The sequence below is a fragment of the Suricata suricatta genome, chromosome 8, assembly GCF_006229205.1.
Source record: "Suricata suricatta isolate VVHF042 chromosome 8, meerkat_22Aug2017_6uvM2_HiC, whole genome shotgun sequence".
Classification (NCBI taxonomy): domain Eukaryota; kingdom Metazoa; phylum Chordata; class Mammalia; order Carnivora; family Herpestidae; genus Suricata; species Suricata suricatta.
The window spans coordinates 115791425-115816812 of NC_043707.1; the positions used below are offsets into that span (position 1 = coordinate 115791425).

The 25388-nt window shown below is 47.6% G+C and overlaps 1 protein-coding gene across 1 annotated transcript in view; it reads left to right on the top strand.

Moving 5' to 3' along the window:
• The window catches only part of DLGAP3 (DLG associated protein 3), a 56260-nt gene that overhangs the window by 14056 nt on the left and 16816 nt on the right, over nt 1-25388 (top strand). Inside the window, exons 2-8 of the mRNA XM_029948974.1 lie at nt 3226-3308; nt 4555-5712; nt 10066-10271; nt 10602-10674; nt 21093-21306; nt 21596-21909; nt 22245-22330. Of these exons, the coding sequence (XP_029804834.1) occupies nt 4606-5712; nt 10066-10271; nt 10602-10674; nt 21093-21306; nt 21596-21909; nt 22245-22330 (2000 nt within the window). The 5' untranslated portion in view covers nt 3226-3308; nt 4555-4605. The remainder of the gene's footprint in view (nt 1-3225; nt 3309-4554; nt 5713-10065; nt 10272-10601; nt 10675-21092; nt 21307-21595; nt 21910-22244; nt 22331-25388) is intronic.

Here is a 25388-nt window from a genome sequence, read left to right on the forward strand (position 1 = left end):
GGAGTGGGTATGTGTGAGGTTGTTGTTTGTTTTCTTCTTTTAACAAATGCACTTTCATTACTGTGTTTATTTCAGAATGGTGTTTAATAAGGGTGGCTTCTCTGGGCTGACAGCATGGGGGTGGGGAGGAAAGCTAAGATGTTGGTGTGAGGCAACACTGAGTTTGACTTTGCGCTTTACCACCAACTCTGTGACCCAGGACAGATCACGTAGCCTCTTCCAGCCTCAGTTTCTTTCTCTGTGAAATGGAAGTGGGGGATAGTGTCGATCCCTTGGAATAATTGTGGGAATTAAATAAGATGTCATAAGTTGAAAGGCTCCCGTTCACTCAGCAAATGCCTGCCATATGCCAAGCATCGTTCTAGGGGTGGGGTAAAGCAGTGAAGAAGATGGATGAAATTCCTGCCCTCACACGGAGCTTACATTCTAGTGGGAGAGACAGACAGTCTCCAAATCACACACATTGAAAATGGTAATGATATAAGAGCTATACAGGTACCTAGTGCCTTGAGAGCAAACAGCAGGGAGATCTGACCTAGTCGGGGAGGCCAGAGAAAGCTGCCCCGAGGAAGCAACAACAGGGCTGAGATCTGAAGGGTGTGTAGGAGTTAACAAGGCAGAGGTGGGTGGGAAGAGCTTTCTGGACAGGGGGAACAGGTCCCTGATGGGATCATGGGATTGCAAAAAGACTGGCCTGGTTGGAGCAGAGGAAGCAAGGGGGAGCATGTTGTGAGAGGGTGTTGGGAACGTAGGAAGGGCCGGACCCTGCAGGCCTTGTTGGACAGGTTATGGCGTTTTATCTTAAGAACATCAATAAGCCAATGAAGAGTTTTAAGCAGAGAAGTGACAACATCAGATTTCTGTTTCCAAGTGACCATTTGGATTAGAAGCAGGGTAGGAAAGGAATCAGGGAGACCAGTTAGGAGCTTTTGCGAATGCGCAGGCAGGAGACGGTGTTCTAAGTTAGGTGGATTGGTGAGTGGTGCTTTCTACTTACAAATACAGAAAACCTGGCCAACAATGGTTTAAATAAAGAGGAGTTTATTTTTATCACATTTAGGTTTGGAGGAAAGCAGAATGGCTTATGTTGGTTCCATGGCTCAAGGACTCCAGGACTAGCATTTCTGGGATTCTCTAGGCCTTTCTCTCATGGTGGCAAGATGGCTGCCTCAGCTCCAGGGATCATGGTTGTATTCAAGCTTAGAAGAAAGGGAGATAGAAGAGCAGGCATTATCAGGTCACTTGTCTAGTGTCACACACCTTCTGGATGAAGAATGGTCTCACAGCTTGTGTGTTTTCCACTGCACCAGTCCTACCCTATAGGACATGGGTAGTGTGTCTGAAGAGGAGCCTGACTCCCCTGAGACTTAGAGCTGGGAGAACATGGGCTGATGCTAAAGGGACTGAAGTTTGATAAGATCTTGATGAAGGTTCAGAGGCTTCGCAGCAGCAGCTGTGTAAGACAGGGCCAAGGAGTAGGGGGAGCCTGGGAATGTCCACCCTTGGGAAGCTCAGCATGAGACTCCAGGTTGATGTGATCACAAATAAAGCAAATGAGATGGTCTGAGCTTCTGCCAAAGTGGACTTTTGTACTGCGAGTCTCAAACATGGGTCCTGCCTCAGCAAGAAGAGGAGGACCATAATGTGGATGAAGGATAGGTTATCAAAATTCGTTCTCAAAGCAGGGAGATGCTTCCAAGAGCTTTTCCAACAACTGTTTGTGAGGCCTTTTGGTCTGAAGTCACATCTGCTTCCACAGAGAAGTGCGGTAGAGAAGAATTGTTATCTAGAACCAAGCAGTTGATGTCTGTGAGGTCACCCCAAGTTCCCTCCACGAAAAATAACCAACAGCTTCTCCAGTCCAGGCCACAGGGTGGTCCAGGGGCTGGGCATCTCTCACCCTTTCCTCTGTGGAAGATTTCCAGGAGACTCCACAATTCTCTCCATTGTCTCACATCCCTCAGGGTCAGGAAGTTCTTCTTGATGTCTGACTGTGTCTCTTCCACTACTATTAATCATGCTCGCAAAGCTAGCTCTTCTTCCTAACATCCCTGTGTCTAATAATGGCATCATTAGTCTTCCAGTCACGGCTGCTGCAAACTTCAGAGTCATCTTCCTTCCTGACTCTCTCTCTCTCCCTCTCTCCCACCTCATCCCAGTATTTGCCAAACCCTAAATGTTTGCTAGAACTCCCACAGCCCACCCCTAAGATTCCTTATTTGCCCACCTCTTCTGCCTTTGTGCCTCCTGTTTCCTCATCTGGGAATTCTCTCCCCCCCCACCACTTTGTCTTCTGAACACACAGCCATCTTATCTTGTTTTCCATCCTAAGCACATCCTTCTCTGGGAAGTTCTCACACTCTCTCTATTAGATCTGGTCTTGTCTTCATCTGAACTAGTGTAATGTTTTGCTGTCCCTTTCTAGTCTAGTCATTTATCCATCTACTTGGTGAACATTTATTAAGCACCTGCTCTGGACAAAGCCCTGAGTGAGGTGTTGGAGATTCAGAGATAAATAGGATATGGTTCCCACTCTGCAAAAGATCACTTTCTGACCAGGAGGACAAAAACTGAAATAGACAATTGCAATGCAGTATTATGGTTTCTTTCATGGGGGGAGCCCAGGGTGTTATGAAAGCCCAATAGAGAGACATAACCCAGAATTAGAGTACAGAAAGCCTTTAAGGGAAGGTTCAGCTTCCTCTGAGTAAGTGTTAGCCAAGAGAAAGTGTTGAAGGGAGTAGATGGAAGGAGAGTCTAGGAGGAGGGTACAGCTCGTGCAAAAATACAAGGACCTAAAATAACCCTGTCATGTGGGATTGCTCCCTTATTAGACTATAAGCCTCTCAATGACAGAGACCACACTTAAATCACCTCTGTACACTTCTTAGAGTCTTGCTTATGGTAGCTGCTCAACAAATAAATATTTGTGAAATGGAGTCATATTTGAGGGTAATGGAGGGGGAAGCAGTGGATCAGCACCATGGACAGATCACACAGCCACCTGCAGTTGGAGGTAGTCCAACCTGTAAGCTCATTTGCATGTTTTTGCATAATGAAGCCAACTTCATTTCCCGGGGGTCCAAAAGCTCTGCATCATGGGGGATCCAATCAGTCTTGGTTTGGGGGGTTGGGAAGGGAAACTGTCAAGGCCATAAACTGGTCCTCCGAGGACTCTGGGAGAATCTCTTTCTTCCTTTGCTCACCACTCTTCTTTTTCATCAGGAGCCAGTGATCCTGAGCCTTCTGAAGTTAGAATTCTGTCTGCTGGTGGGGATCCTGATACCAAGGATGGGAAGCCCCGGATGGTGAGTTGTAGGAGTCTGGGAGATGGGGAGTAGATTGAGGTTCTGAAATCAGAATAACTTGGAAGCAACCTGAAACAGTGGGTATGGAGAGACAGTGGTGGGGAGAAAGGGAGGATAGGTCTTGGAGGTGCTGCTGTCTGGAGTCTTTGAGGCTGTCATCCCTTCCTAGTCAGCAGATGGCCCAGGAGCCTGGTCTAGGATGAGGGAGGGCGCCCGTCTGCCAGCTCCTCGGTCTCTGTCCCTCCTGCTGACACCCTCTCCTGCTATAGCTCCTGTCCTGGCAGCTCTGGAGCCCTGATTGGAGGCAGTTCTTACTGAGAGCTGACCTCTCTGTCCTGTAGTCTTGGCAAGCCTGGGATGGGGACCAGGGGCACTGGTTTCAACACTTTCTCTCCATCACCTCCCTGCTCTTCCAGCCTACTGTTCTTGGGAGGACGAACTCCTGAGTTCCAATCCCAGTTCAGGATTTAGATGCTGCCAGCATTCCTTCTCTTTATTTTTTCTCCTCTTTTTGTGACTCCCCTACAGTGAAATGGGGGTGGCCGATGGGGGTGAAAGGCAAAAGGGGAAATTTCACTGGGGAACACTTGGAACCCAGAAGAAGAAGAGGCAGTCATCTTAGGTTATTCCTTCCTGTCTCAGCCCTGGAGTGGGTGGGTGGGGGGTTGTGGGAGGGAAGAGAATGAGCCTGCAGCCAGATGGAAGGAACAGGGTGTGGAAGGAAGGGAAGGGGTGGGTATGTAGATGTGGGTCCACTGTTCTCTTTGGTTCCTGCTGCTGGAGGCCATGACCCTGAGGCCTGGCTCCTCACAGCAGTGAATGTAGATAGGGTTGGGGCAGACGTGTGGCTCTGGATCAATTTGCCTCAAGTCAGTTTGTTAAAAGCTAGTTCACCTAATGACTGGTTTCTTTGTATATATATAGGTCTGTTTGGGTGTCCTTTTATTTTTGGTAACCTAAGGATTTTTAGAAACCCATTTGGCTGAGGGTATTTTATCTTGTGAGTAAGTATTTATCAAATTTGCATCATTTGACGAATGATGGCATTATGTTGTGTCCTGGTGAGTGTCTTTGTCTAGTATGACTGTTTTAAGGAATTTGAAGCTCATTTGTGGAAAGATAATACAATTAATCACAATAAATTGATATGCATTACCTAAAGGGACATAGGAATACCTAATAATAGATAGTTTTAGAGAGGTGGCCTGTTTTTCAATCCAAATCCTTTTTCTCCTTATTTTCCCAGGAGGTTCCTGGGGCCTGGCCCCCAACACTATGAAGAACCCTTGCTGAGGCCATGAGGGGTTACCATGGCGACCGCAGTAGCCATCCCCGCCCAGCCCGCTTTGCCGACCAGCAGCATATGGACGTGGGCCCAGCTGCCAGGGCCCCGTACCTGCTGGGCTCCGGGGAGGCCTTCTCCACCGAGCCCCGCTTCTGTGCCCCGAGAGCTGGCCTGGGACACCTTTCTCCTGAAGGGCCCCTGAGCCTGAGTGAGGGGCCATCAGTAGGCCCTGAGGGAGGGCCAGGGGGGGCCGGGGTTGGGGGGGGAAGCAGCACCTTCCCCAGGATGTACCCTGGCCAGGGCCCCTTCGACACTTGTGAAGACTGTGTGGGCCACCCTCAGGGCAAGGGTGCCCCCCGCCTGCCTTCTACACTCCTGGACCAGTTTGAAAAGCAGTTGCCAGTTCAACAAGATGGCTTCCACACACTCCCATACCAGCGAGGTCCAGCAGGGGCCGGGCCCGGGCCAGGGCCAGCGTCTGGCACTGCCCCAGAGGCCCGCAGTGAGAGCCCCAGCCGCATCCGGCACCTGGTTCACTCTGTGCAGAAGCTCTTCGCCAAGTCCCACTCTTTGGAGGCCCCAGGGAAGCGGGACTATAATGGGCCCAAGGCTGAAGGAAGAGGTGGCTCCGGAGGAGACAGCTACCCTGGCCCGGGCCCTGGAGGCCCCCACACCTCCCACCACCACCATCACCACCACCACCACCACCACCACCAGTCCCGGCACGGCAAGAGGAGCAAGAGCAAGGACCGCAAGGGGGACGGGCGGCACCAGTCCAAGGCCGCTGGCTGGTGGAGCTCCGATGACAACTTGGACAGCGATAGCGGCTTCCTGGCGGGTGGGCGGCCTCCTGGGGAGCCTGGTGGTCCCTTCTGCCTGGAGGCTCCAGATGGGTCCTACCGGGACTTGAGCTTCAAGGGGCGCTCGGGTGGGTCAGAAGGCCGCTGTCTCGCCTGCACTGGCATGTCCATGTCACTGGATGGACAATCGGTCAAGCGAAGTGCCTGGCACACGATGATGGTCAGCCAGGGCCGGGATGGATACCCAGGGGCTGGGCCAGGCAAGGGGCTCCTGGGTCCGGAGGCCAAGGCCAAAGCCAGGACTTATCACTATCTGCAGGTGAGGCTTTGTGGGGGTGGGGAACAGGGTCCTGAATCCTCATCGGTATTGTCACCCAGGGAGCTATCAAAAGGGTTGGATGGGAGTCAATTGTCTCCATGATGGATGGAGACCTGGAGGCTGGGAGTTTCTGCCCAGCCTCAACATGTCACCTCGAACCCCCTTTTGGGATCTCAGTTTCCCCATTTGTACAATGAAGAGGCCCTTCTATTCTGACATTATATGTCAGTGCCAGGAAGACTTCCCTTTGACCTGCTGGACAAGCTGTGCTGGCCTCTATCTCATGAGCTAGGAGGCAGAATGAGGTTGAGGGTAGGCAGTGGACAGGACAGTGTGGCACTCCTTGGCTGTCGCTTCCCTTGAGATTGGAGGTCAGCAGTTGGAAAGCAGTTGTCCTGCCCCCAGGCCTTCTCCAGACCTCTTTTCTGCTCAGATCTGGGTGGTCCAGATACTGTTTGAATATGAAGGTCAGTTATTTCCAGATTGTGCCTGTGCTGGGGTTTGTCAGTCTGGGGTGCCTGCTGTAGGACACCTCGAGGCTGTGGAAAAGCCTTGGGAGCCTGTCCTGTGGCTTTTCCTAGGCTGGGGACGCACTGAGGTCTGAGGCCCAGGTACAACACCAGGGCAGGGCTTCCAGGGAGTGGATGGTGCCCGTGATAGCTAGTTTGCTGTTTCCAACCTGTCTCACCACTTGTGTGGTCTCTGCAGTGAGGCAAGGAGTTCTGACTCCTTCTCCTTACGGAGTTCTTATCCACCCCACACTGTCCCCTCTCCATCTTCTCACTGCGGTGGGGTCAGGGTTCTTCTCACCATCTTCTGTCTCAACCTTCCTTTTCTCTCCCTCAGGGCCCTCTCCCATACCCCTCATACCCCTGGCTTGCTTTTTTTTTTTTTAATTTCATTTATTTTAGTAATCTCTATGCCCAACATGGGGCTTGAATTCATGACCCCCAGATCAAGAGTCACACATTCTTCCTACTGAGCCACCCAGGCAACCCTCTCACCCCCAGCTTACTTTTTTGAGGCCTTCCATGGGCTTAGGAGGAAAAGTCAATACAAGGTCTGGAAGTCCAGCAGACTTAGAGTTATCCCCCAAACCCACATTCCACGTGTTTAATCCACATTCATTCATTCAGTGAGCATTTCCTGGGTGCTGGGGATATAAAGATGAAGACACAGACGCTGCTTGTGAGGAACTCACAGGGTCGGGGTGGGATTGACAAGGAAGCAGGTAGAATAGAGCGATGAGGCTGTGATAGCACAGAGCCCCAGGCACTGTGGAGGCACAGAGGGGGCACCTCACCCACCTGGGGTGGTGGTGGCTGGGGTGGGGGCTGCTCGAAGCAGCTTTGGGGGAGGAGGACCTCTGAGCTGAATCCTGGTGGAGCTGGAGTTGCAGAAGAGGATTAAGGGTCTTCCAGGAAGAGGCTGCAGCTTGTTCAAAGGTACAGAGAATTGACCTTGCATGTATCTTTTGGGTGTCCCTGGCCTTGCTGGTAAGTTCTTCACACGTTAGGGCTCTCCTGGGTGGAGAACTTACTCCAAGGGAGAGCAAGAAGGGAGCAGGCAGACAGTAGGGAAGGTCGGAAACTTTTAGAATTCAGGACTCCTGGGTTGTCCTTGGATTGCCCCTTCCCTGTGTAGAGAGGTCCTCTAAGCTGGGAATTGAAGGGTCCAACAGAAAGGGCCAAGGAGGGAACACCAACCCTTCCCCTATAACTGAGCCCTGCCTGTCCCTGGAGCTTTCACTGCCACTCCGCTGCTTCCTGCTGCTTCTCCAGGGCTGCCCTGACCTCTCTGGGGGCTTCCTTTTTAACATGCACCTCACAGTGTCCTGCAGAGCAGTGAGGAGCTGCAGTGGCTGTGGAGTGGGAGCCCTGCAGCATGGCAGAGAGTGCCCTGGCTGTCCCATCTGCTGGCCTGTCTCTCTCTGCTTGCTTGCAGCTCCTCTCTGTGGAGTACAGGGACAGGAATGATCCCTCAGGGGCTGGGGTTCCAAGACATCTTAGGATTACAAAGTCAGAGCCTGTTTGGGGGAGAACTAACAGATTGCAGGGACCTTGCACAAAAGCAAGGGAAGCTGGCTCCGTCAGACTAGGTGTCTTTGTTGGATCCTTAACCTCTTTGTTGAGACCCTATTTGTCCCACTGGATCCCAGCTCTCCCTCAACCCTCTTCTGAACCCCTCTTTGTACTCAGAGCCCTTATTCCTTTATGTTCCTTCCTGCATTACCATCTTCTGAATCAGCTCCAGCCCCCTCACTGAGCCCTGCCCCTCCCTGTGGGCTCCTTCCATCCTGGGACCCCAATCCATCCCTGGGTCTCCGTTCCCATACTTACCTCTGTCCCTTCACCTAACCTCACTCTCAGAGTCTCTGTCTCTCCCCTGAGCCCTATGCTTTCCCTGAATCTTGACCCCCTCAGTCTGCATCCTCACCCCATTCAACCTGTTCCTTACGACAGGTGCTTGAAATCTTCCTTGCCTGCCCCAGCCCTCTTCATGCCTCCATTTATACCTCATTCTTCCTAGCGTAGGCCAGCCGTCACGGGCTCCCTCACCTTCCTGTCAGCCCACCTACAGATATGTCTCTATCCCCAGCCACCCCCATCACCTTCCTTCTTTGCTCAGAGAGAAAGCCAGGACCACTAATCCCAGACTGATCCCTCCAGCGGAGCTTGAGTCCATCTCCCCAGAATCCCCTCTGTCTCTGAATTGACTGCCCCCTCTCCATCTCCACATTTAAAGCCTATCTTTATCTTTACTGGTTCTTTCTCTTATTCTGAAAACATGCCTAAGTCTCTCATCCTACAAAATCTTTCCTTAACTCCATACCCCCTTCCATCTACTGTGTTCTCTTCATACCCAAGCATAGGTTCTACACCTTCACTTCCTTTCATTCTCCCTTTACTACAGTCTGACATCCACATCCCTGTCTTCTAAAATGTTCTGGCATTGGTCCCCAATGGTCTCTTGAGAGCTCTCCTTGAAAGGCACTTTTCAAGGCTTATAATAATAATAGCTAACATTTACTGAGGTTTACTATGTTCTGGGCATGGGATATTGACTTCTTTATCCTTCCCACCAACCCTGGGATGTAGGCATAGTTGTCATTACCGGTTTATAGATGAGGAAACTGAGAGAATAATCAGTTTTGCCCAAGTTTGCCTAGCAAGTGATGGGACGAGATTTTGAAGATGGATTTTAACTCCTGAGCCTGAATTACTAACCTCTGAATGCACTGTGGCATTTGACATTATCAACTCCTGTTATTCTGGGAATGTCTCCTGTTTCCATGACATGGCATTCTCCTGACTCCCCTCCTACCCCTCTGCCCACTCCTTCTCAGGTGACTTCATAGGCTTTTCTTCCTTTCTTTGCAGTCCCCTTTTTAAATGTCAGTGGATCCCTCCCCAGCTCTCTTTCTTCTTTCCCCTGGGCTGTTTCATTCACCCCATGGATTCAGCTGCCGCCCATGACTCCCACGTGTCTGCCTCCAGCCCAGATTTCGCCAGTGAACTCCAGAACCAAACATCCAACCACCTGCTCAGCAGTTCTCTGCCAGACTTATTGAGATGCTCAACCCTGACCTATCACCTCTTCCCCAAACCTGCTTCTCTGGGATTCTGTGGCTCAGTGAGCAACAGCACCATCCCCCAGGTCCTCAGCCAGCAGCCTCCCAGTCATCTGTGACTCCTCCCTGTGTACCCCCCATCGCCCCCTCACCCCCTACATCTAATCAGGCTCACTGATGCTCCTTAACACCTCATTTCCATCTCCTCATCCCCCTCATTGTCATGGTCTTAATTTAGGCTCATCATCTCTTGCCTGGCTAACAGCATCAGCCTTTTAATTGGTCTCCCTCCTGCCACTCGATCCTCTGCCCTGCTCCCAGCCCTACACAGTGCATCCCCCTTTGGACTGTCAGAGTGCTTTTTCTGAAACAAGTCTGATGGCACTTCCCTGCTTAGAGCCCTCTGTGACTTCTCAGAGAAGGGAGGAGAGTTGGAGGATCTGGGATGTCAGCAGGTTAAGAGGAGGAAGGAGAAGGAAGGATGAAAAGAGGGGCCAGGTGATACCTCACTGCAGGGGGAGGTCACTCTGACCTCTGATCTGCAACCTCTTGGCACCTGGCATATTACCTCCAAGACTCCATAGGTGGCCCTCAGTTAAGTAGTAAAAGGTCCTTGGAGGATGATGAGGCATCTCCTGTAAGTCCGGCTCCGCTTCTGCATGCTCCTGAGCATGGCCTGCTCCAGTGAGCAGAGCGCCCCCCACTGACAGTGGGGACAGAGGGTTCTGGCTTCTGGATTTCTTAGGGATGTGTTTGAGAGACAGAAGCCCCTGTCCCTGCAGGTGCCGCAAGATGACTGGGGAGGTTACCCCACTGGGGGCAAGGATGGGGAGATCCCCTGCCGGAGGATGCGGAGCGGCAGCTACATCAAAGCCATGGGGGATGAGGAGAGCGGAGACTCAGAAGGCAGCCCCAAGACGTCCCCCAAAGCAGTCGCCCGGCGCTTCACCTCCCGCCGCTCCTCCAGCGTGGACCAGGCCCGGATCAAGTAAGGACAGGGAGGGCCGGGGGCGGAGAGTGGGAAGCTGGTGCTGGGTCTCTGCAGGAGATGTGTGTTCCACGGCAGGAGTGGGGGGGGGTGTTCTCTGCTTAGGATTCAACTGAGGGAGCTTCGTTCTGCCCCACATAAAGAGGGCGTCCCTGGTGAGATAGCATCTCTCTGAGCGCCTCTTTAGGAGAGTCCCTTTACCTAGGAGTCTCCTGGGAGGATCCCTGTCTGGGGGTTTCTGAGGGATAGAACCTGCTCAGAGGCCCCAGTGCTGTTATTCCCCCTTCTCACAGACCCCCATTCTGAATCTGGAATTTTGACCTTTCCCAGCTGCTGTGTCCCACCCCGGATCCATCCCCGGAGCTCCATCCCTGGCTACAGCCGTTCCCTCACCACCGGACAGGTAGGGATGGTCCAGCATGCCTGAAGGAAAGGGAGGGTGGGGAGCGTCAGTCCCATACTCAGCCTAGGCCTTAAAATCAGAGGTCTGCCCATGGAGAGAGCCCAGGTCTGGTTCTGGAGGGAGCTGGGAGACCTGCCTTCGGACTCCTGGAGCTGACTCAGTCTGGGGGTCTCAGTCACATCCTTCAAAACCACTGAGGGGCCTCAAAGTGATGGGTTTGTAGGGGCAATGTCAGTTTTCTAAGGTTTTCCAGTCCTGGGCTGGCCTGATTACTCCCAGTCCACCCCATGCAAAAGGCAGGCTTGGTTGTACATGCAGGGGATAGGCAGAGCTGCAGTTGGAAAGATGGCCTGCACTTGAGTTCTCTCCCTACCACTCCAACCATTAGAAGACACGGCAGCCCCTCTGCTTTCTCACCTTTAAAACGACAGTAGCAGTGACATTTATCTCTGGGGCTTTGTGAGAGTTCAGTGAGAAAAATGTATGCACACACAGGGTACCTGGCCCCAGAGTGGTACTTTATAAATGTGAGTTCCATTCCTAAGTGTGGACTTTTCCCTTAGCTAAGCAGAGGCGGTGCAGTTTAGTAATTACATGCATGGCATGGGTTGGAATTCCAGCTCAGCTACTTACCAGCCGAGTGACCTGGGGCAAGTTACTTGACTTTTTTGAGCCCCACTTTCTCTATTTAAAAATAGGCATCATAATAGTGTTCCTGGCACATAGCCAGCACTCAGTAAAGGTTAGCTATTTTTACTGTTTGCCGGGGAAAAAAGAGCAATGCAAAAAAGCAATGCAGAAGAATGTCCCCATTGGCTCCTATTGTTTGCCGCTGTGGTCTTTATTACATTTCCTGAATCAGGGAATCTGATTGGCACAGCTGGCATTTCCCATCAGACTAGTTTATGTTGCTAAACTCACCAGTTCAATGCTCAGTCATTTTACTTGACCCATCAGCAACATCTAAAACAGACGAGGACTCTCTCCTTCCTGAAACCCCTGTCAGTTGTGGCTTTGAGGACACCCTACCTTTTAGGTTCTCCTAGATCCTCCCTCTGGCTGCTTACGCTTGGGCTTGCTACCAGTGCCTCTCCAACTCTCCAGGATCTGAACACTGGATTTTTCCAGGGCTTAGTTCCTGGACTTCTCTCCTCACTCACTCCTTAGTTGAGCTCATTTAGGCTCATGGCTTTGAATATTACTTTATTTTATTAGAATTTTTTTAATGTTTATTTTGAGAGGGAGAGAGAGAGAGCGAGAGAGCAAGCAGGGGAGGGGCAGAGAGAGAAGGAGACACAGAATTTGAAGCAGGCTCCAGGCTTTGAGCTGTCAGGACAGAGCTCGAAGCGGGGCTTGAGTCCCCAAACCATGAGACCATGACCTGAGCCGAAGTCAGACACTTAATTGAGTGAGCCACCCAGGCCACCCTGGCTTTGAATATTATTGAGGGCCTGGTGACTCCCTGATGTGTGTCTGCAACCCCAATCCTCCCATATTTGCCAGGTGTGTGTGTCTAACTGTGTACTGAAATCTCACTTGGATGTTTAGTAGACATTTAAAATTTAAGATACCCACAATGAAACTGCTAATACCCTTACTCTATTTTCCTCCCCCCTCTCCCATGCCAAATGTCAGATAATGTCAATTTTATGCTTTTAGGAGCTCTGATCTAAAAGCCTGAAGTCAGTCTTGACTCTTTCTCTCACATGCCCCATCCAAGCCTTCGGCAAATCATGTTGGTCCCATCTTCCAAGTATATTCAGGACCAAAGCACTTCTCGCCTCCAATGCTACCACTCCTGTCTAGGTCACGAGAGTTTTTGTCTGTGCTTTGACACTGCCTCCTAAGTGGTCTCCTGCATGTGCCTTGCCCCACTCCATTCTCTCTCAGCACAGCTCAGAGCGATCATTTCAAAATAGAATTACATTCACCCCAACCCTCGCCTTACTCAGGGGACTTACAAGGCCCTGTGCATGATCTGTCCCTTGCTACCTGTGAGTCCCTCTCCTGATGCTGCTCCCTGCCGTCACCCATTCCAGCCACACTGGACCTCTTGCTACTCCTCTGACATTACAGGTGTGCTCCAACTTTTTGTCTTCTTATGTTTTAGGTAGGTCTTTTGTAAATAGTTTAAGGAATTTGGTTTATATATATATATACTGATAATGGCTTGATGGTTTAGTACATTTACATTTGTTTTATTTTGTGCCTTCTATTTCTCCTGCCTTTTGAGTGATGCTTTTCCACTCCCTTGCTCCCTTCCTTTGGATTAGTTTTCTTCATTTTTCTTACTACCAAATCCCACACTGGTTTGGAAGTTCTATATTTTATTTTCATTCTTTGTGGTCACTCTTATAATTTTCATGTGCATATTTGACTTAGCAAAGTTGAATTTGACAATTTCTTCTCTCCTTAGGATACTTTAGTTTTAAAAACCTCTTCCCTTCTTACTGCACATGTTGCTGGTATTTTAGTTCCGTGTTCTTTTTATCTCTCCAAATTCGTCTTTATTATTGTTATTACATTAAAAAATGTTTAAACATTTTATTTATTTTTGAGAGAGAGCAAGAGAGAGAGAGAGAGAGAGAGAGAGCGAGTGAGCAGGGAGGGGCAGAGAGAGGGAGACACAGAATTCGAAGCAGGCTCCAGGCTCTGAGCTGTTAGCATAGAGCCCGATGCCAGGCTTGAACCCACGAACTGTGAGATCATGACATAAGCCAAGTCAGAGGATTAACTGACTGAGCCCCTCAGGTGCCCCAATTATATGCTATTAGTATCTGATATATAGACTCATATCTTTAACCGCTTCCCTCCATACCTTCTTACATTTCATTCCTTCCTTTTAAATATTCTTTAGTTACAATAAATTATATTAAAAAATAAAAATAAGGATTCTTTAGTAATTTTTTCAGTGAATATCTGTTAGTATAAAACTCTGCCTTAAACACAAAATGTAGTCTGCCCTCATTACTTAACATAAATTAGCTTATTATGGAATCTTAGGTCAACATTTATTTTCTTTTAGTGTTTTGAATGTATTTTGTCATCTGTCTCCTGTTGTTGCTGTTGGGAAGTCTGCAATCAATCTAATTGTCTTTGTGCCTAGTTTTCATTTCTTTCTGATTGCTGTTGAGATCTTCTCTTTGATTTTGGTGTTCTGCAGTTTCACTATAATATGTGCATGTGCTCCCTGAATCTGAAGATTAATATTATTCATCAAATTTGGAAAATTCTCTCATGGTAACTGTTTGTTGGTACATCTTTTTTCATCCTTTTACTTTCAACCTACTTGTGCTTTTAAAAAATCCAATCTAACAATTTCTGCCTTTCGAATGAGGCTTTCTTGTTCATTCATGTTTCATGTGATTATTGATATGGTTGGATTGTATCATGTCATTTTTGCTCCTCTGTTCTCTCTTTACTGTCTTCTTTCATATTAAGTGAATGTTTTAGTGTACCATTTAAATTTCTTTGTTATTAATTCCTTCTTACTATATTATTTGAGTTATTAGAGTTGCTCAAGGAATTACAATGCGTACCATAACTGATTAACATCTAATTAATTCTGGTAAAATATAGAAGCATTGCTCCAATGTGTCTCTTTTTTCTCTCCCTTCTTTGTGCTGTTATTGTCATGTACCTTTCCTGTGTATATGCTATAAACCTAACAGTTATTATAAAGCAATGATGGTATTATAATTATAGCTTTGTGAAATTTGTGCCTTTTAAAGAAGTCAGGAGAAAAAATGAGAAAATATATCTATAGAGTCTTTTATATTTGCCATTTCTGGTCCCCTTCATCTCTTCTTGTGGATTTGAGTTACCATGAGGTATCACTTCCCTTTAGCCTGAAGAACTTCCATTGTTTCTTGTAAGATAGGTCTGCAACAAATTCTTCAGTCTATATGTATTTGGAAGCATCTTTAATTTTACTTCATTTTTGAAGAGTAGTTTTGCTGAATATAGAATTCCTGGTTGACAGGTTTTAATTTCAGCATTTTGAATACACCATCCCACTGTCTCTGCTGCTTGTTGTTTCTGATGAAAAGTCAGTTGTTAATCATATTGTTGTTTTCTTGTATGTGATGAATCGTTTTTCCCTTGTGCTATTAAGACTTTCTCTTGGTCTGTGGCTTTCAGCATTTTGACTGTAATGTATCTGGCTATGGATCTCATTGTGTTTAACCCACTTTGAATTTACTGAGCTCCTTTAATCTGTGAAATAATGTTTTTCATAACATTTGGAAAGTTTCAAGCTGTTATTTCTTTGTTTCTTTTTCTTCCCCTTTCTTTCTTCTTCTTTTGGGATTCCCATTACATGTACACTGCTTTACTTGTTATTGTTCCAGAGGTCTCTGAAATTCTATTCCTTTTCATTCTTTTTATCCTCTCCATTCTTCAGATTGGATAATTTATACTGATTAAGTCTACTGATCATTTCATATATGAGCCCTTTTAGTGAATTTTCCACTTCAGTTATTGACCTTTTCAGCTCCAGAATTTCCATTTGGTTCTTTAAAAAAAAAAAAATTTCTATGTTTTTGTTGTGATTTTTTTATTCATGAAGTTATTGTGCTTTCTTTTAAATCTTTAGGTATGAATTCCTTTGCTTCTTTTCACATATTTGTTATAGCTGCTTTGTAGTTTTGTCTGTAAATTAATCATTTGGGAACATTCATAATTTCTTGTTTATTTGCATATCTTATGATTTTTTTTTGTTGTATAGTAAACATTTTAGATAGTATATTGTAGCAACTCTGGGTTCTTATTTTACCCCTGGATTGTTATTACTTTGTTTCGGTGTTTGTTAATCCCTGGACTAAACCTGTGAAATCTGTCTTCCATGCTAAATGTAGCCTTTGGTGTATTCACTAGGTTTCTTTTTCTTCTTGCTTTTATTTTTAAGCATGGCTTCCTAGGGGTTGTCGTGTGTCTGTATAGCTTAGTGTTCAGCCAGAGACTGTGCTCAAAACCTTGAGCCAGAAAGTCTTCTCTCTGCTTATGGTTGTGTGTGTGGACTTGGGAGTACAAACTTCAGGCTCTTTTTAAGCCTACCCTGGATGTTACTTTCTGCCAGTCTCTCTTGTGTTCTCTCTGCACATGTGCCCAGGCTCCACTGGCCAGAATGGTGTGGGCAGCTCGAGACCTCTCTGGTCTCTGCTGTGTATGCACTCACCTCTAGTTAACTCAAGATATGTGGAGAGCTCATCAAACCTTCTCTAGCTGTTTCATCCCCTGGAACTCCTCTGTTAAATCCCTGCCTCGTCTTTTAGCCCATTGATTGTCCCAAACAGTGTGAAAATCTCAGCTTAGCAGTGCTGCTGGATAGTCCTGTTCTTTTTGTTTTTTCCTTGTTCTTGATACTATACCTGACAATTTTCCAAATTAAGTGAGCCCAAATTAAGTGGCAGTGGCAATGAAACAGCTGGTTTTCACAGCCTGCACCCTGATTGAACTATTGCAACTGATAGAGCTGGGAACTTGAGTAATGGGAGCAGCCCCAGGCAAAGACACCTTAGACTCATGCTGTTCAGCAATTTTCATGTATATGTTTCTTTGTTGTATACCTTTGATTGCTTTTCAGAGTGAGGAAATGGTTATTTTTGACACTTTTGTCCAGCTTTATAGCTATCTTGTCTGTCATCTGTCATGCTTGAAGTTAGAAGTGTGGAAAATTCTCCATCAATATAATTATCTCTTCTTCAAATATTGCCTCTTCTACATTCTATCTAGTCCCTCATCTGGGGCTCCTATTAGTTGTTTTGCTTTAAGATTTAAAAAATGTTTAGTTAGTTTCTTGAGAGAGAGAGAGGACAGAGCTCAAATGGGGAAGGGGCAGAGAGAGAGGGAGACACAGAATCCAAAGCAGGCTCTCTAGGCTCTGAGCTGTCAACCAGCACAGGGCCCAATGCGGGGTTTGAACCCACGAACTGTGAGATCCTATTCTTTTCTTCATGCATCTTAACCTCTCGTTCATATTTTCCATCTTTTTGTCTCTTTATGCTGCCTTTTGGGTGGGTAGGTTCCTTAGATATATCTTCTGATTCACTAATTTTCTTTTCAGTTGTGTCTCATCTATGATTTAACTCATTAATTATGTTTTCGGTTTGACTGACTTTTTTTCAGTTCTGAAAATCTGGTTTGGTTTCTATTAAACATTTCTAGTCTTCAAAGTTTAATTCTCTTCTTATATATTCAGTTTTATCTTTTAAGTTTTAGAAGTTTTAAACATAGTTTAAAAGCTTATCTGTTTTAGCTAAGGTTACACTAGCTGCTGTAACAGATGAGGCTTGAATTCTCAATGGCTTACCTCACTCAAAGCTTAGTTGTTGTTTATATCCATTTGCTTTAGTTCTCTATTGCTGTGTGACATACTATCCTCAAATATGGTGGCTCACAACAACAAATGTCTTATCTCACCATTTCTGTGGGTCAGGAATCTGAGCGCAGCTTGGCTGGCACCCTCAGGATCAGGTGACTCACGTGGCTTCATTAAGGTGTCGGCCAGGGCTGTAGTCATGTCATGGCTTGACTGGAGGAATATCTATTTCCTCACTCGCTCATATGGTTGTTGCCATGTGATCCTCACTGGCTATTGGCCAGAGTCATCAGTTTCTTGACATGTGGGACTCACCATAGGGCTACTCATAACATAACAGCTTGCTTCTCCCAGAGCAAAGGCTCTGAGAGAGAGTGCCCATGATGGAAGCCACAGTCTTTTTGTAATCTAATCTCAGAAGTGACATTCCATTGTATCTGCCATGTCCTATTTGTTACAATAAGTATAGACCATACTCAAGAGGAGGGAACTATACAGGGGGTTAATGCCAGGAGGTGGCAATCATTAGGGGCTGTGTCAGAGGTAGTGTGCCACACGGCCTGGTATGAACTCATCTTCAGTGGGGCTTTATCTGTGCGAATCCTGAACAGCCTGGGTTAGGAATTTGTCCCTCAGAAAACATTTTGCAGTTGCTGCTGTTAGACTATTCTTCATCTGGGGCCATTTTATGTTAATTTTTAATTTGCAGGGAGGTGTCTGGGTCACCCAGGCGTATGCAGACAGAATCCTGCGTCTATGTGAAGACCAGCTCGTGCCTACAAAAATCTTAGAACGTTAGCGTACTTGTTCCTTCCTCCAGTGCTTGGACTACAGACTAGCTTCCTGTCATCAGCCTGTGCTGATAATTAATTTCTTTTTCAGTCTCCCTTTCATGAAAGGTTTCCCCTTTTCTACCTTTATGGAAGTTCTCATTTCCAATGCTGTGTTTTACGTGGGGCCCAACGCCTTACTCCCACACCCAAGTGATTATTAATACCTAAGCCCTTTGGTCCCTGAGACCAGCAGCACGCACCCCCACCTCCCACCACTACTGGGCTGTTTGCAGCCCTGACTCACACGGTTAGTGTTCTGATTTTCCGGTCTCCTCTTTGCTTTTGTCCCCTGGGGACACATCTTGCTTTCTTGTGAGCTCAGCTACGCGTATAAAACATTTCTTATATTTTATCCAGTGTTTCAGAGTGTTTTGAAATGGAAGTGTTTTCCAAGGTTAGCTAAACTAAATGACAGAGGTAAACTATACAGGATGTTGTGTAGCCCCCAGATGAACCCGCTGACTCCAGCACGGACAATTTCAGTTAGACCTAAGCAAAGCGTTTTCTGCACCTTGGGAAATATTTACCAATTCTGATTCTGGTTTGGAAAAAGGCTAAGGTTCCCATTTTCTAAGAGGATTCTTTGACATTGACTCTACTGAAAGTGGGGGCTGGGGGAAGCAGATTGGAAGGCAGTGCAGGGATAATAGAAGGATTCACAGCACAATGTTACAACTTTATAATCATAATATAGTAAAGTTCAGCACAGGTGCAATATTCCTCTGGGAGTCTACACAAGTCTGTGTTTCCCTTGGGTTCCGGTCCCCTGTGGGGACACTTCAGAAGCTCCTCTTGGCCGGTAGAGATAGAAAGTGTGTGGCCCCAGAGTTTCTCACCTTCCCTCTGTCTGCCTTGGATAGTGTTGGTCATAGGAATACCATATGGTTGGGATTTCAAGAGCTTCATAGACTCTGGGAAGGAGAGGCCTCTGAAAGGTGATTTAAGAACCTCTGCTATATGCCAGATATTATGTTTAGAACTTTACACACAGAAGAGGCTCAGAGATACAGAGATGAGCTGCAGAATTAGATCCCTTCCATCTATGATACCCAGAATACTCTCTACTGGGGTTAGATCAACTCTCTTATGCCCCAGAAGGGACCCTCTGCACTGGATTGGTTCTAGTTGGGGAGTATCTGGATCCTGGCCTAGAAATAGCAGGAGTTAGATCAGCTGCTGAGCTTCAGGAAACACCCCTGCACTGTAGGTCCTTGGTACCCCAGAGGTCCAGGGATAGGAAACTGAGAGATAAACTTGCAGAAGTCATGATGAAAACCACAGCTGCCCCAGAAGTGTGGCCTGTGCCAAACATGGCAGAACTTAACTACTACAGGATCTTGGATTGATTTTTCCATGACCTACGATTTCTGTACACTTGTAATGAAGTTTATTTTATTTTATTATTATTTTTTTAAATGAAGTTATTTTAGAACAAGCCACAGAAAGAAGTCCAGACACTCTATTTTGATTTCTGCGCCCATACTGGAACCACTGAATCTGAATTTTCAGGAAATTTTGTCCCTGAGCTTTGAAGCAGCCAAAACAAAGGGAGGCATATAGTTAGAGAGCCTTGGGTTCACATTCTTGGAGTCCAGCTTGAGTTAAGGTAGGTTTAACAAGGTCCACAGGAGATTCTGATGCTCAGTCAGCCTGGCAAAAGAGCCAGGAAAGCTGGCATTTAACTTTGGTAAATCACTTACAAGCTGGGCATCTTTGGACAATTCATTGGCTCTCTCTGAGCCTTACTTTGGGCAAACTAAGGTCAGTAGAATGGGATGGAAATTTCTGCTCAATTTGAGGTAGAATTTAGTGATGTCATGTGATGCTTTGAAGTTGGAGTTAGGGAAAGGTCAAGTTGTATTTTACACGTGAGTCAAGCCACTACTTTATCTGTTGATTGCACATTAATATGATGCCATGAATCTCCTGGGAGATGTCACAAGATGCAGCCATGGGACACTTGGTGTCGTATTTACCATGGGCATGCTACCGAGCACCTTGTCGATGATTTCCTCCAATGGTCTCTATGTAATTACTCATGGGGGAATTTCTCTTGGGCTCAGTAACAGGAATAGTTGTGGTCTAATGAGCAGTGGCTTGTTTCCAGGTGGGTCCTGAGACCTTCACATGCCATCAGCTGAGGGCTTAGGATATACCAGTACCTGCACCAAATGCCTCACATATTTTTCTTTGAGTCCCTTAAATATCCCCATGAAGATGGACCATTATCATTCCTGTTGGGCAGGTGATTAAACTGAGGCCCAAAAGCTTTAAGTAGTTAGTGCAACGCTTGAGTCCAGGTGGGTCTTGCTCCATAGCCTGTGAAGGCAAACTATAAGCTATACTCCTTGATGCCTTGGCTGCTCTGAAGCTCAGGGTCAAATGTGCACGCATCCTGTGCTCTGGGTGTAGAGCTTGCCCTGGACCATCTCCCTTTATTTTTCCTTTGTGCTAGTTTTCTCATGTCATAGGAACAGTGCGTCAGTCTCCATGGTACATTTAGTCGTAGTGCAGTGCTAGGGGACACGGTTCCATGGACAGAATTTTTGTTTTGCTTTTTTTCTTAGTTACTTTAATTTTTTAAAAAACACCATGGATTCTGTATCACAAAATATCAAAACAAAAACAAGAACCTCAATCAACAGTGGCTGAACTTTCCTTAGAGGATGAGGACAGGGAAGGAAGCAGCAGGCCAAATCAGAACCTTAGTCGGCAGAAGGTGGGAGAAGGCTTGGAACCCTTGAAGGTTAATAACTTTTGCTCCATCACTTACCCATGAATTTCTGCCCAGCCCCATGGTATATATCTCTATAGGTTGCTGTCAATCAGTTTTGTAGTGGAATGGATCATAAATAATAAAATAAAAGGCGCCTTCCCTGCAGTTCCCCCACTTCCGTACTAGGCAAGAAGGGGATGTCCCTGGTCGTCTCCCTCAGGGTTAGGTGAGAGAAACATGAGGGCCAGGCACTAGATGGAGAGGAAGAGGAGGTGGTCCCAGGAGTCTGGGAGAGACAGAAATGGGGTGGAAGGAGAAGTATCTAGAGGAAAGACTGAACCCCAAGATGGTTGAGGCAGGCCTGGAGAGCCACACGGGGCACAGGAGCCTTCCATGTTTCTTTGCACATAATGAAGGTTTCTTTTCGTCCCAGAAGTCACACAGAGACAGTCTCTGCAGATCTAGATATATTCCTAAGGCAAAGCGCCTCAGAGACACCCGCTTTCATCCCAGCACCCCGGTAACTATCCTCCCGACTCCCTGCCCCCAGCTCAGTGAGGAGCTGAACCAGCAGCTGGAGGCCGTGTGCGGGTCTGTGTTTGGGGAGCTCGAGTCCCAGGCGGTGGACGCCCTGGACCTGCCCGGCTGTTTCCGCATGCGGAGCCACAGCTACCTCCGGGCCATCCAGGCCGGCTGCTCTCAAGACGACGACTGCCTGCCCCTCCTCGCTGCCCCTGCCTCTGTCTCAGGGAGGCCCGGCTCCTGTGAGTGTGTCCTCTCTGCACCCCCCCCCCCCGGCCCCGCCCTAGGTTGGAGAGTGCCCTGGGGTCTGGTGCTGGCCCCAGTCACAGCTGTGCTGTGTGACCTTGGGCAGGGGCTTGCCTCTCTGGGCCGGGTGATGGGGAGAACAAGCCTCGGCTCTGTACATAGCAGCGCTTGGAGGACGCGCGCCTGCTGGGTCCTCCGGCACCGCGTGGGTGTGGGGCAGTGGGCCACAGACACCCGCTGGGACGCGCGTTTCTCATCCGCTCGGTTCTGCGTTCCTGGCCACAGCCTTCAACTTCAGAAAGGCCCCGTCCCCCATCCCGCCGGGAAGCCAGGCCCCGCCCCGCATCTCCATCACCGCCCAGAGCAGCACCGACTCCGCCCACGAGAGCTTCACGGCCGCCGAGGGCCCGGCCCGGCGCTGCAGCTCCGCGGACGGGCTGGACGGCCCGGCCATGGGCGCGCGCACCCTGGAGTTGGCGCCGGTGCCATCCCGGGCCAGCCCCAAGCCCCCTACACTCATCATCAAGACCATTCCCGGCAGGGAGGAGCTGCGGAGCCTGGCGCGGCAGCGGAAGTGGCGGCCGTCCATTGGGGTGCAGGTATGGCAGGAGGAGGTGCGGAAGCAAGCTCAGGCCCTGACCAGGTGGGGATGGGTTGCCCTTTTCCCTGGACTGCTCTGAGCTGTGCCTGGTCATCGACAGGGCCGTTACAACCTGTCCCAGCCCATTCCCTTGTCTCTTGTGGAACCATCACCTCTACTGGTTGCCAGTACCAAGCCTCTGACCTCCTGAGTCTCTTTTCTTGTTGAGGTAGATTGTCTTTGCAGAATCTGCCCACTGGCTTGGGGCTCAGCCTCTGCTCACCCCTCTACCTGGGGAGGACTTGTGTCCCTTGTCTAGCCCCGGCCACTGACTCCCTGCTACCCTGCCGCCAGGTGGAGACTATCTCAGACTCGGACACGGAGAATAGGAGTCGAAGAGAGTTCCACTCCATTGGTGTTCAGGTGGAAGAAGACAAGAGGTAGGTCTGGGTGGGGCTATCTCAGGCTTCCTTGGTGGGGAAGAGAAGAGAGGGCTGCATAGTCTGGTCTGCCTGCACACACTCTCTTTCTGGACCACAACACTAAGTTCTTCTAATGGGAAGAAGTCGGGGCAGCTGCAGAGGTTACCCTTGGAGATGTCAGCAGGGCAGTCATCAGATCTAAAGTGAGTTCTCCTTGTACCTGTGCCTGTCCCAGGTGCTCCCAGGCGACAGGAGTGGTTGGAGGAAGGGTATGGTAGGGAGAGGTAACAGGTAGGTGCTGTCTTTTATGGGGAGTAGCAGGATTTTTCCAATCCCTCGTTATGTCCTGTGGTGTACAAGTATGTGAGCTCAAAAAGAAACAGATTAACATGAAGATTGCCTCTCAGGGGCCCCTGGCAAATGTAACACTCCTCCTCACTTGGCTCACACAAGCATTTAACCAGTCAGGGGTACCTACTATATGCCTGAGTCTGTGGTGTACCCGAGATGGTAGAATTACCAGCAGCCACTATTCTGGCATTAGGTGGCCTCAGAAACACTGCTTCCTAATTTCTAGCTGAAAAATTAGCATTTCCAGCTCTGGAGGGGATACTGGGAGGAGGCCCTCTGTTGTTGGCTCCCTGTGGGAAGATGCTTTCTCTAGCGACCATGTGGCAGTGCCACAGTGGCCCATCTGCCCTTGGGGCTGCAATGCCACCAGGCCAGTTGCCCTAAGTAGGGTGGCTGCAAGAGTTTCATGGTAATCCGTGTTGCCCAGGCCATATGCACTGGAGGAAAAAAGCCAGAGTCCTAGTAGCAGCCCCTCCAGCTGTTCCCAGCTGCCACTGTTGGGCTTTTCGACCTCCCCTAAAGTTCCTCTAGCTATTTCTGGGGACCCCTGGAAGTACTGTGTGTGTGTGTGTGTGTGTGCCTGATCAAGTCTTCTTGGGGTTCCTGTGGGCTGCACCATTTTTCTCCATGCATACCCCAGCTCCCTGCAGTACCATATGCTCCTGAGGCTGTAAATGCTTCCACCTGCATGATCAATAGCTGCCTTGTTGCCCCCATCACTCCTGAAAGCCACTGTCCTCCAAACTCTTAATATTCCACAAAGATCCCAGAAAAGGAGCGGTTTATGGCAAACCCAATTCACAAGTCCATGACCTGAGTTCCTGATTGGTGGGGTAGGAGTCATGGAGTGAGGCTGCTCTGTGTTCAGAACTCTTCCCCCAACTCTAGTGCTGCTCTGTGGACCATAAACCACACCTACTACCCATACTCACTCCTTTGTAAGGCTTCTTGGTCCCTCATCCAGTGAGACCCCTGGGGTTCCCCTATTCTTCCTAACAAGCCTGAATCCTGGGAAGAGTGCAGTAGGCATTCTACTGAGATTCTGGCTATATCAGCAAACTTTCATTCATTCATTCATTCATTCATTCATTCATAAAATACTAATTGAGCATCTTTCATATGACTATTCCTATTAAAGGCCCAGGGGAACACCAAAGACATGAATCTTGCCCTCATAGAAGTTATGGTCTAGAAGGGAATTGAGGCAGTGAATACACACTCTACAGATAAAAATATGATTACACATTATAGTATAATATGTAATGGGATATTAAAAGATAATTAAGAAAAATATTTTTAAGTGTTTATTTTTGAGAGAGAGACACACACAGAGGACAAGCTGGGAGGGGCAGAAATAGGGAGACACAGAATCAGAAGCAGGCTTCAGACTCAGAGCTGTCAGCACACACCCTGATGCAGGGCCTGAACTCACTAACTGTGAGACTGTGACCTCAGCTAAAGTGAGAAGCTTAACCAACTGAGCCACCCAGGCATCCCTGAAAGAAAAAAAATTTAAGAGAGAAGGGATCTTATGTAGGGTAAGTGGGTGATTCAGGAGTGACTAAGAAGACTCAGGTGACGATTGCAGGTGGAAGGGGACCAGGAAGAGGGAATAGCATATGTGAAGGTGTCTGGGCAGGGCAGAGTTTGACATTGATCAGGAATCAAAAGAAGGTCCTAGGGCTGGTGTGAAATGAGATAGGGCAGTGGTGAGGGAGTGGATTGGAGAATAGGCAGCGGCCAGGTCATGGAGAGCATGGGCCTGGTAAGGAACTGGAATTTAATTATAACTAATGAGTAGCCATTAAAAGGTGAAAGAAGCATGACAGAATCTAATTTGTGTTTACAAAAGATCACTAGCTGCTAAGTGGAGAATGAATTTGAAAGACATAATAGTGAATATGGGGAGGCTAGTAAGCAGGAATGTTTCCTGATACAGAAGAAAGGTGACAGTCTTTTGCGTCATGGAGGATGGTTTTTTTTTTTCTATTTTATTTTCTCATTGGGCGCTACTGGTGCACAGGGAGATGATAAAGTTTTATACATTGATTTTGTATTCAGCAAATTTGCTGCTTTCTCTTATTAGGACTCATAGTTTATCTGAAAATCATGTTGGGTTTTCTATATAGTCTGTCATGTCTTCTGTAAATGAGGATATTTCTTTTAAATCTGTATTCTTTTAATGTCTGTTTCTTGCAATAATGCATTGCACAGGACTTCTAGTTCACTGTGGAGTGTAGCCATCTTGTCCCACTCCTGACATTAGTGGTTATCTTCTCAAATCCTGCTCACAAGTAAGATGGTGTTTGGTTCAGATTTGGGTGGATACTATTTATCACACTAAGGAAATTCCCTTCTCTTCCTACTTGGCTAAGGAGTTTCATTTTTATTTCCTTTTAAATAGAAAATGAGGGTGGAATTTTATTGTATGCTTGTTCAGAATCTACTTGGATGATCATAGATTTTCTCCTTTCATCTATAATGTGAATTATATTAATAGATTTTCCATGTTGATCCATTATTTCATTCCTGGGATGAACTCTGCTTGATGCTATTATCAGTTTGGATTAAGTTTTGCTGTAAGTAACAGAGTCTCAATAGAATCTTAAAAAATTTTTTTAAAAATGTTTATTTTTTTGAGAGTGGAGGGCAGAGAGGGAGACAGAGAAGATCCAAAGTGGGTTCTGTACTGACCAGAGAGCTCGATGCGAAGCTCAAACTTGGG